Below are 15,574 nucleotides of genomic sequence, written 5' to 3'. Positions count from 1 at the left end.
ATGCTTGGCATACTAATTAAAGTTTGTGTGGTTTAAGTTCAAGAAAACCGGTGACACGTTTTCGGCAATGTCCTTCCTTGTTATTTATTGACTTGAATTCGAATATTGAGTAGTATATTCGACGTAAATTGAGACAGGTTAGACATGTACAATTCTTAGAGTACATGATATTTTGCGTGATGTCGTACCTTCCATTGTGTCCAAGTAAGCTTCATTGACCCACATGGTCAGTCCTTTCAACTTTCAGGTGTTGCAATTTGTTCTTCTAGATGTTCAGATACATAATTTCAGCACAAACTTGGTCTAGGGAGATCAGCGAATTATGGATGCTCTTTTGATATATGTTCACGCCAACATGATGTTGCTTTTATAATGAAATGAATTTGATGATGAGCTGAAATCAGAGGTCTACGGATGTTCAATAATCATTTTATTGCCTAATGCGACGTCCAGCTCAACCTCCTCATTAAGTTGCATTGTTTCTGGATGAAGTTCACACATCTGCAAAATATTGAGTTCACCTAAATTTGCTGCATTGATTGAATTCAACATCATCCGTTAAAAGTCTAAATAATATTGTACACTTTATGTAATACAGAGCGGAGAAATAACTGCAACTATGTAGCAGCAAAAAAATGGTTTAAGTGAGAGGAATTGAGAGACCGAAAATGTTGTCATGTCATGAATAACACAAATTGACTTTCTCTCTTAAAGCGAGCACAAGATTGAACTGAGGGACTTAAAGTTTCTAATTTTTACTTAATAATAAAATTAGCAGGAATCAATTATATTATTGTTACACAAGAATTTAGTTCTCCATGTATGTATTTACTAAGGTGGGTTTGGCCAGGTAGTGCCGCATTATTTACACAATCCTGCATATTCACATACCAGCACAATTATTACAACTACGGAATCCAGTGTTACGAGGATGCCGCAGCCTTGCTCGTGAACAAATAAGCTACAGCGACCCATGTTTTTGCACCAAAGGTCAATACGACCATGTAATCAACTGCTTATTAATAGCAATACTTTGGAAATAAATTGAAATTAACTATCACTTTAACAATGTATTTGACTCGATACCAATAAATTTATGCACAATTTATGCTCTTCAAAGTGGCGGAATTAATATTTAAGCACCTTACATCAACCAAGACCCATGGGTGACATGGGGCTTTAAAATAAATATTGCAAATATATATACATATTTCTCACTTTATCTATTTGCGGTTACAACTTCAAAGTCATTTCATTGCCAGGCTAAATTTCAGAGGAGCAAGTTAAGTTTCTGATCATAAAAATGCTTCAAGAAGGAATCAAGTTGATTTCTTTCCAATTGGTTTACTTGTCCAAAGTGGGAATTAGCACGATCGAGTATGACGTGAAAAGCAAGAAATTTGTAAAGAGTTGCCCTCAAAAGCGTCAAAAATTGAAGATCTGCATAGTCGTTTCGTTAATTGTTGGCATGGTGATGAACGCATCGTACTCCTTTCTGAAGGTAAAGCTGGGTGTGCTGTATGGTGTTATTATGACGATGCTGACGTTTGGATACTCAACTGCGATTGTGACCATTCTGCCGTTTCTGATCGAACCAAAGCAAGTTGTGAATTCGCTCAATATGATTCTAAGATTTGAGAAGATGTATTTTCTCGGGTTCAGTAAGTAAATTTTTATGATTTTCTTTGATTATGAAAAATTGAAATATGAATTTCTGAAGGACGAGGTGAAGGGATAAAAATAAACCTTTTACTGTTCATTCTAAGACCTCAGTTCATACGCGTGACTCTACCCACTCTGCTGATAGTAGTTTTCAGTGTGTTTATTATGGTGTGCTTCTTCCGTGCGAAGATTTAGTAGCTGTTGGTTATTCCCATGACGAATATATGACATAAAGACGGCGTGTGATTAACCCTGGTAGACGCACACACGTATTTGTAGTCACCGATCCGTCCAGTGACCGGTCCGTGGGACCCTTTGATAAATTTACTTATAGGGTACATTTTAACACCCATTAACATGAGGCAGTGAATATAGTTTTACTCTTTGCGAAGTCATTTGTTTTAAAGAGTCACAATTACTTATTAACTTCTTTGATGCGTACAGGATGCTCCGCTGATCAGGTTAGAAGCTGGAAGCGTGGAATGAAATGTTGTTTCTGTGTCGCGATCTATGGTGGTGTCGTCGCATCACCTACCATGGTCATTATTACGTTCTTCGAACCTGGCCTGAGACCCTTCTTGACCTCTGTGTTCCCACCATACAACGAAGCTGGATTACTAGTAACTGCCGGACGTACCATTGTGTTTCTCGCGCAGGGCTGGATGATCATGGTGATGGGAATTGGTTTCTGTCTCGTAGTGGGACAACTATTGTTGGGGACGTTGCAGTGCGTAGCGATGCATGTGACAACTTTAAGGCGGTAAGCATAAATTATTCACTCATTATTAATGAATTTATTGAATACTGAATGAATGGATCACTAATTCTTTGTTAAATAAATTAATATAAACCGTTATAAGTGCTAGTAAATATGAAACGTATCGGTTTACTTTTCAGCTGTGTGAAATTCAACCGGATACAATTCCCCGATCAGCTGATTCGGGTCCTCCTCATTTACAAGCAGCTGCAAATCTTGGTCGCCCAGATAAACCTGTGTTGCAGGCAGGTCCTCCTCCCTGCAGTGCTCGTGTATCTCTTGTCGGTCAACATTTTCGGAGTCTGTACTACGGTCGCACTAAAATCTGAATTATTCCGGCATCCGGGCAACGCAATCTTTCCCATTCTCTCCATGGGTTCTGGTCTTGGAATACTGGCTCTAGGAACCATGTCAGGGTTTATCAATAAACGGTCAAAAGAATGCAAGGTTCTCATGGAAAAGAAGGCCCTGCAAGTGGAGCCGGGCCTTAGATCGGTGAATTTGCTGCGAAAGGTGGCACTATCGTCGGCCCAGATGAAGATCAGGTTCGGAAGTAATTACATGGAAATTTCTACCCCACTTGTTATGACGAGCTTCTGTGCGAGGACAGTCGTGCGGTTACTTCTGCTTCGGGGACGCTGAGTCAATTAAATTATTCGGCACAATGAATATGTGACGGAACGTCCATATATTATGTCGTGAAAATCTTTGACCCTCCACCCAGCACTACCCTATCCCACTAATGTTATATATTTAGTCCTAACACAAAAAAGTTGGTAGGCAAAAACCACCCATACATCTTTTTAATAACATAATATATGGACGCACCCTATACAAGTGTTTAAATGTCTGCATTAAAGCCAGAAGCACAAGCATATTGCTTGCCTGCTTACATATACATAATCGATCTGCGTGTTACTAACTCAACAATAAGACACATTTCAAAGCAACAATATGTATATGAATGCTTAATATAACATACATAAGTAATAAATAATAACCCACTTAAGAATCCACACGCCTAAATGCGATGCGCAGTAGGTATTGAATTGCTAAACGTACCTATATATGTAGGTAACTTCATTAACAAAAACCTTAATAGTTGGAGTTTACCATGTACATATGCATTTGGTACAATTTTTGTTTTAATAATACGCGTTTGGCAATTCAAGCACATGTGAAATATTTAAATATTTACATTCATATCTTCAAAATGATTCATATGTAATTTTTTAACAATACCAGCAGGCTTGAAATATTTAAATATTTACATGATTCATATCATTTTACTAGGACCGAATGATTCATATTTAATTTGTTTAATGGAAAATTTTATGAATGAAGAGGTAACTCAGATCCGGCCAAATCCAAAATTTAATTGTAAAATTTAACCTTGCATTAAAATTTTCAACAGAAATACGTTTTGTTCGGCTCGTTCTTATTCATCCTATGAAAATTAGTATTAATTATTCTTTTGATCGGGTCTGATATAAAACGAGGCAGGGAGGCGATCATTTCAGTATCTTTTTTTTGCAAAACTGCTTGCAAATTTTTGGGAAATTTTAGGAAAACATGGAATACAGAATGGGCCCATTTCTCGTCCTATTTGCAATTGTCTTCGTCGGCACGGCCAGCGGTCAAAGTACCACGTGTAGGGACAAGTGTTGGCAATACTTGCAATGCAAGAACAGCTGGTACAACTACTTCAACCAGCCAGGCGCTGGAGTCATTGTGCACTAAGCCGATTGGTTGCGCGTGTGCTTGCATGACGGGGTAATTATTTTGCTATTATGACGAGGGACGCAAACCACGTTCAACGAAGATTGATTTTTAACCAGCTCAGTTTATAGGAGTAACTATTTAGAAACAACATTTAGAAATTCAAAAATTTAGGCGAATTTCTGAATTTTGCAGTTCTGCGCAATTGTCGATGTTAAAGCTATTTCTAAACGGTTAGTCTCGCAAACTGAGTGGTCCAAAAAATAATCTGGGTTGCACATTGTCTGCATCCCCATTGTACATACATAAAGAGGACCGACAAACACTTGCGAACATGCTATTTTTTACAGGAATGGGGTCTCCTCCGCTGCGACAACTGTAAATGCAAGCCAGGCTGGCTCTTGTGGAAAAGATTGTTCTGCCTACCTTTCTTGTAAATATTCCTGGGAAATTTATCACGGAAAACCGGAAGTGGTCGCGTGGGCGTGCAAAGACCCGGCGGGTTGTGCTTGTGGCTCATTGGCCCATTTCAGGCTTCGGGTTAAGCTTTTCACAGGTAGGTACATTTTTTTTCGAACTCATCGTCGCTTGGGACTTGGTCCATGGGGTCTCCTCTTTACAATTCATGCGCTAATTTGGATCTCACAATGACCCTTGCTGTCGGAGGTCAAATTTTGGAGTGCCATCCCACGATTTTGGATTTCCTTTGAAGCAATATTTAAGTCAATTCGCTTAGATTTGACTGTTGGCCGTCCCGATTTAGGCTTATTTGGTACAGTAGCTATATTGTTCTATTTCCTAATCATTGTTTTAATTGAATTTCTGTTAAATTTGGTAATAGCACTAATTTTTATGTGTCCCAGGTCTCGCTCGCGGAGATTTACAATAATTTGTTATCACAATGGTCAACTCCCGATTTTTTCCCATTGTTTAGTTTTTTCTGCAAGTAGAGTATGATGAATGATGAATGTAATAATGATGAATGTATGATGAATGTAAATAATTGCTAAACCCTTGCCTTAACCCCCCTTCGTTATGAAGTAATTTTTAATAAGAAGCGGGTTTAAACTTTTGCAACTAATTTTTGTGTGTTTTTTCCTGGTATGATTAATTACGCATACCCGTTAGCTTTTTCATAACCAAATGTAGTACCGTTGGAAAGCCAGTTAAATTCTGTACAACATACACCTAAACCCGATGGCTGAATAAAATCTACTGATAAGCTTGAGCTATCGGGGCGCGCAGCATATGAGTGGGTTTAAATTTATGCCCTGGTGCTGTATATTCCAGTAATAATGTATAGACAAGAGACAAAATTTGTTTGCTCAAAGAAATTTAAGAGTAAATTACACAGAACTTTATATTAAGGAATGCAAGTTTTGCAAAAATTTTACATTTTTTTGTACATATGTACATATAATCTTGCATATTTTTGCGTTTATCGTAAATATTAGATAGATATTCCTGCTATTTATTCTTAAAAACACATCCACCCTCTAGTCATCTCCCCAATCGTGAAAGGAATCTTGGGCGGAAACTCATGAATTTCCCGAATCCCATTTTTCCCAGTGTCTGCGAGTAAGTATACTCCAAATCTGTGCTGCGAGCTGATTACTGCTCAAAAAATTGTCGGAGCGAGTTGCAATTTTCATCGTACAGTTTTTAGCAGTCTGTTGTCATTGACAACTTGTCAATATGCACACAGTAAAAATGCAAATGTACGTAAATTAAGCTTATGTTGGCATATTTAATTTAATTTAATCCACCAATATTTGTTAAATTCTATCCATTTTTTTATTCCAATATATTTATGGCACAACAAATGTATTTATATAACATTTAAAAATATGAAATAATTCGAAATGTCTCTATTGAGCAATAATTTTTAAAAGTTAAATTAACTCATGATTTAGCACATTAAAATCTTGAATTAATCATTTTCTCTTGTTGTATCATCACCTTATCGTGCAGGGGATGTAGTTGCGACATCGTTTTGTTTGCGCAGGATTGAAATTCTTCAAACACATAAAAGCACATTGATCTTCTCAATATAGATAAAATCATATCTAAATCAAAAAATGTACATTTTACCCGTTTTCCTTAACAAGTTGGTAAAGCAAAGGACTCCAATCGTTTTCCTGGGTCATAATTTTTTTCGCAAACTCGGAACAAGTAGTTGTCAGAATTACTTGATTCTTACCAATAAGTTCGGAAAATCTGTTTATTGAAATGAACTGTGAAATCGTTGTAAATGCAGGAAAAATACACTATTTAAATTAATCGGTAATATACCTGTCGATTAAACTTTTAGTTACATCCGAGTCCAAGAATCCCTCAGGGGCGTCAAAACCAAACACCGGAAACCCTGGGATACGGTGTTGTACTAATGCAAACCGAACAATTAACGAGGCCAGAAACTTTTCCCCATGACTTCGCCTTCAAGATGATCATCAATGCCTCGCAATTTTGTGGTAAAAACTGCCAAATTTGCGGTCGCTTGTGTATGTAAAGTGTCCTTAATAGCGATTTCATTTTCTATTCGGCTTATTTCCACTTTTAGATGTTCAGGTACTCCAAATTTTTGAAATAGGTTTTCCGTTAATAGAAGCTTTTTCTTGCAAATTAAGCTCTCCTTTTCTTGTTTAAGCTTTCTGACGACCTTGTGCCTCTGCCGCAAAAGTTGCAAATTCTCCTATGAACGAAAAAGTAATATACATATTACGCGTGAATGATATTTCTCACTTAGGTAATAACTATACCTGAGTTTTTGCAATTAATGCTTCTTGTTTAACAACCTTATTTTGCGCAACTTTCAATTCTTCCACAATTTCATCATAATTTTTTTTACACGCAACAACCCTTGCCTGCGCATCCGTGTCAGCAATATTTGACAATTCCTTGTCAAATGTCTGCGTGAGTGTATCTAGTTTTAACAAATTATTTTTCAAGCCAGCAACTTCTGCAGATTTGTATTCGAGTTCTTCAGAGACTGGTTTAAATTCTTCCTTCACAGTTTTAATTTGACTTTGCAAATCCTGCAATCGTTCTTGAAATCCTGGAGTTTCTGCTTGAAGTTGACTCAAATACTTAGTTTCGTTCTCCATTTGTTTTCGAATTTCGTATGACTTTGATTCTTAAATTTAAATAAAAAATGTTACGGGTTGATTATATGTACATTTGGCACCAAGAATATAATTCTTAAAATAACATACGAAAGATAATTTTCGCCTTTTTAGGACTAGGTTCCTGATTCTCTTCCAAAATTTGAAAGTATTCCACCAATGACGTTAACTTTTCTAATCGTAATTGACAATAAAATATTTCCTCCAGCGACCGAAGTTTTTGTGTTTTTTGTTTCAATTTTATAAGGTTCTCGCTAATCTCCTTTTCAAGAGACTGCGTAAGGCATTCCATGTGAGCTCGAGTTTTATCACTCAGAGCAAGTTCATCTCTGTATTTGCAATCATTATGAATTTTTAACACAAGTTTGTAATTATAAATTAATCACTGCAAAGGTTGGTCACCTACCGATAGTTCAATGTTTGTTGGGCCAGTTCGTATTTCCCGTTTAGATTTCCAATAATTCTCTCAATCATAAAGACCTCTTGTTTCTTGATTTCAAATTCATGTATAATTGTTGATTCTGACAGACCCAGCTGTGTTATTTTTAGTTTGTTTTCTAAAAAATATGGAGGTTTGAAATTTAAGAAAGATAAATTTGACAACAATACATATTAAAAGTTGAGGATACCCAAAATTTCTGCGGATTTGGCATTTCGAAAATCATCAATCCAGTTCCATTTCTTCTCGTTTTTCACTTCGCTTTCAAAATTGGCTTGCAAATTTTTCGATTTTATTGTACTCTCTCGTTGTTGGGCTGAATTGTCCTCAATGTTTTTATTTACAACGCTAAGGTTGGTCCTGCATACAGAAATAGGAAAATGAGTAAATACATACTTCCGTAAATAATTTTGTACCATATCTTCACATACCTCAGCTCAACCAATTTCGTTTCCAGGCCGGATTTTTGAGTGTCCAGTTTTAGTAAATCTTGTTCCAGTTGCCTAACTTTGGCCTCCAGATGATCTTTTGAAGTAGACCCAGTACTTTCTAAAATGCTCGGTATTTCGGTTCTCGCAATTATACTACCTTGAACCTTTCCCAAAAAATTGGAAGCGTTTTGTAATTCATAAGTTTGTGCTTTAGAGCTGGTGGTAAGTGTGTCTATTTCAGTTTGAGCCTGTTAATTGGATCAAGAGCAATTTATGTATCAAGGGATAAAAATTTCTATTATCGGGTACCCTAGATATTTAACATGCGTATTATGTATTTACTTGTTTCTTTGACTCCTCACAAATTTTCAACTGATCTGACAAATTATCTTCTGCTGTGGTCATTTTAGCTTCTTCATAATTGCAAGTATCGTCCATGGCAAGACCGATGGGTTTAGCCTCTTCATTAAAAATTTTCAGGTATGCCTTCTCCCACGAATCCACTTTTTCATACTTATGTAATGTGCTCCTCAGTGAGCCTATATCATTTGAAAGTTTTTTTTTCTTCTTCTCTGTAAAATTTTTGATTCTCTAGTACTTTCTCCCTTTCCGTTGTTAGTTTTGCATGCTTCCAATCTAATGCTTTTGCTGGCCCAATTGAGTCCTCAAGCTCTGCCAATTCTGCATAAAACATAAAACGATGTTAATATTTATAAAATAGTGCTTGGCAGAAATTTGAAATTTTATGTTTCTTACGCACTTTTGCGTAAACTTTCTCTGCGCTCTACTAAATCCTTCAAGTTATCATTTCTTTCTCCAAAATTGAACAACTCGTCAAATCGACTCTTGAGTTCATTTCCTGTAAGCTCAAATGGCCAAAGTGTTTCTTCTTGTCGCACGAGTAGCAAATTTTGTATTACTGACGGTGATATTTCCAGAATTTTTGAAATACGTTTCCTTGCTGTATCTGCATTTAAACACTCCGACATCCCCTGGCGCCATCGTAGAATGCAGTTTGATTGTCTTTGACTTTTCTTTCCGTTGCTGTAAAGTTTCCATTCAATGTCAAACGGATTGTCACCTTTCTCCAATCTCAGTAGAATATATGCGGAAGGAGAGTCAGACTAAAAATGGAAAATGACATATGAATATTAAAGCCGGATCATTATTTAATAAAGTCGTATATTATTTTATTATCTACCTGGCTGTCTTCTTGGTTTGTAGATAAGAATGACTTCACTAGAAATAAATTATATGTAAATAAGTGGTAAAATCTGTAAAGCGGAATCTGAAAAACTTACTGTGTTCTTTCCCGGGACTAAAAGGAACATTTCCTGTCAGTGCGAACCCAATAACTTCAATGAGAGTCTGTCATAATTAGTGCATAATTATTACTGAAATTTCTTGCCATTATTGAAAAAATCAACAATTATTGCTGAAAACTTACGGTTTTACCGCTTCCATTATGTCCTTGCAATATGGTTAAATTATCGTGGAAATTAATTTTATGCATTAATTTATTATCATCCCCAAGACTGCTGAAGCTTCTTATCCCGTAAAATTCCAAGGTTTTTAGTTTTATCATTTTTTTTAAATCGGTTAATTCCACTACCAATTACTTTGTCGTAAAAAATTTATTAACAAATAAATTTAGTACATATGTATGTACTAAATTCGCTATTACTTAGTTTCCGTCAGCCAATTTTTTTTACATACATATGAAATCAAGCTACAAAAACCTGTGATGAACTTTTATCCACTCTGATCTACACCGTGATCCACAGGATAGAAATGTACTGAAATATTTTATAATTTGCAGTATTTTTGCGAAGAAAGGAACAGTTTATATTGTCTGACGGGTAAAATTTTACATTATGTTCACGTCGAGTACGAACACAAAGAACATTAAACGGTTCCCGATATTTTTTCGCGCAATACCACCACCACCCAAGCTATAGGTAAATAAAAATACCTGGAATGACTTGGCAGAAATTCGCCAACTCTGTCAATGCTAAAGCACTCGCATGAACCTTGCACATGGTGAAGCTCATCCAATGAAGTGATCTGGAGGTAAAAGATCTACTCTCACACCCATCACAAAGCATGTACATATATGCCTTCCTATATTGTGCGCTTACATTACTTCACTCATGGGTGATAAACCATATATATGTATGATTATAAGTCCCTTCTAAATACGTATGTATGTATCCTCAACACACAAAATTGAGCTAAATTGGGATGTTTGTGATTCGTATGCAAATATTGTGCACATTGCACTTATCAGAGAACGTTGTCTTGCGTATGTATGTAAATGAATGGAAAATTCTGGAATGCAATTTGCAATGGTTGCAAAATAGAAATGTATTCATTCCAGCGAGCAGAAACAAGTTTTACTGGTGTACGCATGTATGTATGTAAATATAAAGCCTTGTAAAAGTTTCATCACGAAAGTTTCATGCCTCTAAAATTTCACATTGTTACATAATGCTAAGTTTGTAATGCGAAATCTGATCAAGTTAATACGCAATATTTTATTTTTATATGATAACTGGAAATAAATAAATGTTTGGCAAACGCATCTAGATATCTGTCAATCCTACAATATAGAATTGAAAATAATTTAAGAGAATACTTTACCATTTTATGTACTTCATTACAAAATATATAAACGATATGAAATATATTTATCCGTATGATAAAAACTGTCCCTGCATATCTGAAATTCAAAATTACTTAGCAACCAACTTAATTTCAGTGTCTACACTCTTAAAAAAATGTCATTGAATCGAAATGGAGTACATATATGTATGACTTCACCAGCACGGTAACAACGTGCATTCCCGTAGGGCATTAGGAATACACTGTTGTGGTGATGAAAACATACCGCGCAATCAAAGCCAAACTATGTATGTATGTACATATGTATGTACCTATCAACGGGGTGTAAATACAGATATATGTGACTTCAGTACATTTTTAACAGTGCGTGGGTCTTTCATAAATATGTAAATACATACATATTTTGTAAATTTACAGTCGCTGAGTTTGCATGTGCATGTCTTCCTTCGGTTCAATAAATTTTGAGTAATAATGGGATTAATTTTAATAACTATTTATGTATGAGATTTTACTAAATAGGAATATTAATTACTAACTTTACCCTTTCGTCTAGTTATTGAATTGGTTTAAAATTTAATTTTCAAATACATATTCTATTTGGTAGGTCAAGCTTCAATTTTTTTGTAAAGGCAAGTGTCTGAATTAGCTTAGGAAATTATAGATAACTACATTCAAGGCATACATTTTATTGATCAAGTAATAAATCATATGTAACGTAACAGAAAAAAAATCAGCTATTTAGGGCCTGCTTGAGGGCATTTATGACCGGATATCGTCCACCGCCACATTGATTATTGAAATCATCAAAGTCCAGGGACCAAACCTTGTGTCACAATTTATAAAATGTTTATCAAGCTATAAAAATCATGAATTATTTTAATTATTTTCAATTTACCATTGCTCCCCCCAATCCTTTGCTCTTGAGATAGGCAACCTTCTTTCTTGCAAATGCGGGATCGTCGTAGGAAACCCATTGATTTCCGGAGTATGCATACGGCCCCATTTTTCCTTCAGAATCTTGCACAACCGTCCATCCACTATTTGCACAGATTTCATAGTATGCCAGCGTTCCAGCGGCATTCGTGTAGCGCCCAGAGTTTCCAGCACCTGCGTAATGCACACTCTTAGAAAGCGAGTACTAAATCAACACTGTCCGGAGCATACATGCAATTACTGGCATTCTAGCGAGCATTAACATTTACTGATCTTGTGATAGTTAAGAATTTACCACTCAGAAATAAACTGCTACCAACCCGGTGGGAAATTACTACCAAATTAGTACCAATCTCGAGTATTAACATATTTGTGATTCTTTCGGATTTTTAACACTGTTCGCCTAACTGAACTCTTCATAATCTATCAAGTATTAGAGGGATTGCGAATTAAGAGGTCCATCGTTCAAAATATTGAAAAATTTAGAGTTTAAGTGAAAATATAACATATACTATAATTCGCAATCTCCCCGTTATTATAATTCTTATTACCTGATGTCGGTGCGTTAAGCCCATTATTGGCTGAATTGCTCAAAGTAAAGCTTTTCCCATAGGTGGGCACACCAACTATGAGTTTGGCGGGATCGGCACCCAGCGAAGTCCAGACTTCGATGGAACTGTCGACATTAAAGTAGTCAACCTTATCGCCGGATTTATAATACAGTGGCGCAATGTGACCAGTCATGCCATCCCACGGGCCGTGAAAATCGTAATCCATGACTCCTATCCAGTCCAGTTTGGCGGACAATAAAGGAACATCGTACGCTGCGATTAAGAAACCCGATAAATTTCCTTTACTATTTAAAATTAGAATACTTTTGAGGTAGAATTTTAAATTTAGCGCTTTACAACCTTTTGGTATGATCCCTTTACTGGCGGAAACCGCGGCCGAAAGGATTGATCCGGCGGGAAGAGCTTGTCGCAGTTCGGTCACCAATGCGGAAAATCCTTGCTTATCTGAGGCCGGTCCACCATCACAATTTCCTTGCCAGCTAATAAATAAAATCCTTAATTTTGTAACTTCAAAGCTCATTAAGACCTAAAAATAACGTTTCCCCTTTGATATTATTAGGGGGAATGCTAATTAAGAGGTTTTATACTAAATTCTCACTTAAAGGATAAGTTTCTAATTTGCCCTTATGCTAAATTGAGCATTTGTGTGAACATTTAGTATACAAACCATAATCCGCAATCTACCCGTTAGGCTAACTTCGCTAAAATGAGAGTGACGTTAGCTCGATATCTCGTAAAGTTTACTCTGCATTTTGCGCAGTTTACTCAATGTTTAATTTAGAACGCATTTAATTTTCAAAAAGGCACCACTATTTTTAAAAGCGCTTACCAAGCGGGATACTCAAGGTCCAGATCGACCCCCTCGAAATTCCACTTTTTCACAAAATCGACCACACTCCTGACAAAAGTCCCCCTCTTTCCGGGATCATTCATCATCTGCGAATATTTATTTCCTTCGGAATCCGTCCACCCACCGACGGCTATGGTCACATGGACGCCTTGTCTCCTTAAGGCGGTCACTTTTTCGTAAAATTTGTTATCCACGTCAGCCCAGCTGTCGGCAATTTTGACCTGCGAAGTGGACGCGTCCAGGAGAATGAAGGAGTAGACGATATGTGTGCAAAGGGTGGGGTCAATGTCGTCAGGGGAATATTTTCCGGCAGCGGTGCGGTACCAAGCCCAATCTGGGTACATAGATAAATTTCAAAAGTTAAATCCCATGCGAAAAATGAGCTGCAAAAAAATGACCAATTTTAGTAAATACGAGGTCTCGTTTGAAAATTGTGGGCAAAATTCTGGCAATAATTTCTGGTTGAGAAAACCGCATGACTGTACAGAAAATATTTGTCGGGCCCATCTATTCTGCAAGAGCGTTTGTGCAAGATTCTAGATAATTTTGCGTAATTTGTCCAAAAACTATTTTACATGCCGTGTTTCTGCAGATTGATCGACCTGATTGATGCAGAACATCCTGGAAACTTCGCGCAATACCTAAATCAGTTCCATAAGGGGATGCATTTTTGCAAGTTTTGAGATTTGTGGGTGAAATATTTGCTGCAGAATATTCAAGTTTCTGCAAAATTTGTAATTTTGTAATACATTCGTAGCTCGTTTTTCACATGGGATCAACAAATTTTAAACAGATGCATAATTACAAAATAAATTATAATTAATTGCAATTTCATACCTGTAAAGTAGCAAATTAATTTTTTCCCAGACGGACCCGGTGGTCGATAAGTTGTCGTGGTGGTGGGTCCCGTATTTGTGGTGGTGGATGTTAGTCGCTGCGTAGTTGTCGAGGTTGGTCGTTGCGTAGTCGTTGTTTGACCCCCTCCCGACGTACAACCAGAACTTGCCGGCCAATCGCAATATTTTCCTTGAGCATTCCAGTAAAGTCCGGAACCACACGACATCTCGACCCAGGCGCCATGATTGCACACCAAGTACTTGTTACAGTCGGACGGGTGTGGCGCATACTCACCGTCAGTACAACCGTACGCTAAAAATGATGAAATACATATTACATATGTTTGACGCTCGTCAAATTTCAAAAATCAGCGCAAAAAAATTCATTAACACGTTTTCCAAGAATTTTTGTGTATTAATTTATCCGCCGAAAATGTTGCGGAATGTTTCCGATCGAATTTCAACATGTTTGTGTGCGGATTTTCATATGCACTATTAAAAATTGTGATAAGTTTCCGAAAATTAAATCGGTTTACTCGGACTTTGATACTGAAAATGTCACCCTACAATGGAAAATTTGTCGATGGGAAAAGTCCCTAATTCTCTAGTCACTAGATTTTGAATTGAGATTTGTATAATTATGATCAAAAACTGAAAACCAAATTCTTATAATTCTGAATTTTAGGGACAAAATTTCTGTAACTAAGGGAAATCTACGAATTTTTCCATCGAAAAATCTTCCATTTTAGCGCGACGTTTCAACCACCCTGTACAATATCCAGAGTGTTTTTACGTTACTCTTAATCCAATTAACGTTCTTATGGATTTAATTAGATTGCTTCAAAAATGTTGAATTTAGAGTACATTCAAAATGGTAGCACTGTTTTCAAGAGTTTACTGGTTGATGTAATTTTACGAAAATTCCGTTACATACCAGTCTTACTCCCAAGAAATAATAGTGCTGTTAAAACTACCCACATTTTACTGTAAATATTTCTTTTGCTCAGCTTTAACTCTTTTAATTTTATAATTTGAGATCACCCTAATATTGCACTCGAGTTAAGGATTTAATTAATTATGAACTTGTCGAGGAATGATCCAATTCCATTTTATATTGGCACGAATGACGACCAGAGAGTTCATGAGATTTGCATAAAATGGGCGAAGACTGTATTTTAATGGGGAAAAACATCTGGACAATAAATTAATGGGTGAATTTAATTATAAATAAATTTTACTGAGTAAACACTGTCATACTTATTCTTGGAATGTGTTTATTGCATTTGAATCGAAACATGTACATGTGTATGAGGCTTATTATGTAAATGAAGAATTTTGTATGTATGTATGTTCAGTCAAATGATGTCATTTAATTCCTCGCAATATTTTTTTGCAGATTAAATAACCCGTTAAATTATTGTCTGGGATGAAGCATAAGGATGTCACCCCGTGCATAAATTCGACTGTACATTGTGTGTGCACAGTCGCATTTAATTACACTAAATTCATGAGAAGCAAACGTATGTATCAACATTGTACCATTCCGTCATTTTTAGGTACATACATTCCAAGTAGCGATAACTGATCCTTTGTTGGCATAATTAAGTACGTACATATTTAAATACTTGGAA

At 36.3% G+C, this 15,574-nt stretch overlaps 2 protein-coding genes and 1 long non-coding RNA gene across 3 annotated transcripts; 1 reads left to right on the top strand and 2 right to left on the bottom strand.

Annotated features, from left to right (window-relative positions):
* The first annotated feature begins 3,956 nt into the window (after nt 1–3,956).
* LOC118437119 lies at nt 3,957–5,514 on the top strand. The gene is made up of 3 exons (XR_004835880.1): nt 3,957–4,192; nt 4,489–4,910; nt 5,002–5,514. It is a non-coding gene; the product is annotated as an uncharacterized LOC118437119 (long non-coding RNA).
* A 781-nt stretch (nt 5,515–6,295) lies between these two features.
* Nucleotides 6,296–11,171, bottom strand: LOC110855246 (putative WEB family protein At1g65010, chloroplastic). The gene is made up of 13 exons (XM_022103662.2): nt 9,578–11,171; nt 9,432–9,498; nt 9,332–9,369; nt 8,891–9,254; nt 8,729–8,811; nt 8,473–8,669; nt 8,131–8,378; nt 7,890–8,059; nt 7,667–7,817; nt 7,351–7,589; nt 6,898–7,271; nt 6,431–6,830; nt 6,296–6,355 (listed from the first exon to the last, which is right to left on the bottom strand). Exons 6-12 carry the CDS (start codon nt 8,566–8,568, stop codon nt 6,540–6,542), a joined length of 1,569 nt encoding a protein of 522 aa, XP_021959354.2. The 5' UTR covers nt 8,569–8,669; nt 8,729–8,811; nt 8,891–9,254; nt 9,332–9,369; nt 9,432–9,498; nt 9,578–11,171; the 3' UTR covers nt 6,296–6,355; nt 6,431–6,539.
* A 236-nt stretch (nt 11,172–11,407) lies between these two features.
* LOC110855180 (probable chitinase 10) lies at nt 11,408–15,090 on the bottom strand. The gene is made up of 7 exons (XM_022103597.2): nt 14,878–15,090; nt 13,945–14,256; nt 13,087–13,441; nt 12,597–12,736; nt 12,237–12,509; nt 11,648–11,859; nt 11,408–11,575 (listed from the first exon to the last, which is right to left on the bottom strand). The coding sequence occupies exons 1-7, from the start codon at nt 14,921–14,923 to the stop codon at nt 11,483–11,485; spliced, it is 1,431 nt and encodes a 476-aa protein (XP_021959289.1). The 5' UTR covers nt 14,924–15,090; the 3' UTR covers nt 11,408–11,482.
* Between the last annotated feature and the right edge of the window lie 484 nt (nt 15,091–15,574).

The sequence above is a fragment of the Folsomia candida genome, unplaced genomic scaffold (genome assembly GCF_002217175.1).
Source record: "Folsomia candida strain VU population unplaced genomic scaffold, ASM221717v1 Fcan01_Sc012, whole genome shotgun sequence".
NCBI classification, from domain to species: Eukaryota; Metazoa; Arthropoda; class Collembola; order Entomobryomorpha; family Isotomidae; genus Folsomia; species Folsomia candida.
Note: the sequence above shows the minus strand (reverse complement) of the source record. Positions and strands in the feature narration are given on the sequence as shown.

Coding starts and splice junctions, on each gene's coding strand:
- LOC110855246 (XM_022103662.2), bottom strand. CDS start 8,568: ATGGACGATACTTGCAATTATGAAGAAGCTAAAATGACCACAGCAGAA. Junction 8,379..8,472: donor GTGAGGAGTCAAAGAAACAA/GTAAATACATAA, acceptor TCCAATTAACAG/GCTCAAACTGAAATAGACAC. Junction 6,831..6,897: donor CATTAATTGCAAAAACTCAG/GTATAGTTATTA, acceptor TTTCGTTCATAG/GAGAATTTGCAACTTTTGCG.
- LOC110855180 (XM_022103597.2), bottom strand. CDS start 14,923: ATGTGGGTAGTTTTAACAGCACTATTATTTCTTGGGAGTAAGACTG. Junction 14,257..14,877: donor ATTTCTTGGGAGTAAGACTG/GTATGTAACGGA, acceptor CATCATTTTTAG/CGTACGGTTGTACTGACGGT. Junction 12,510..12,596: donor TAAAGGGATCATACCAAAAG/GTTGTAAAGCGC, acceptor TCTTAATCGCAG/CGTACGATGTTCCTTTATTG.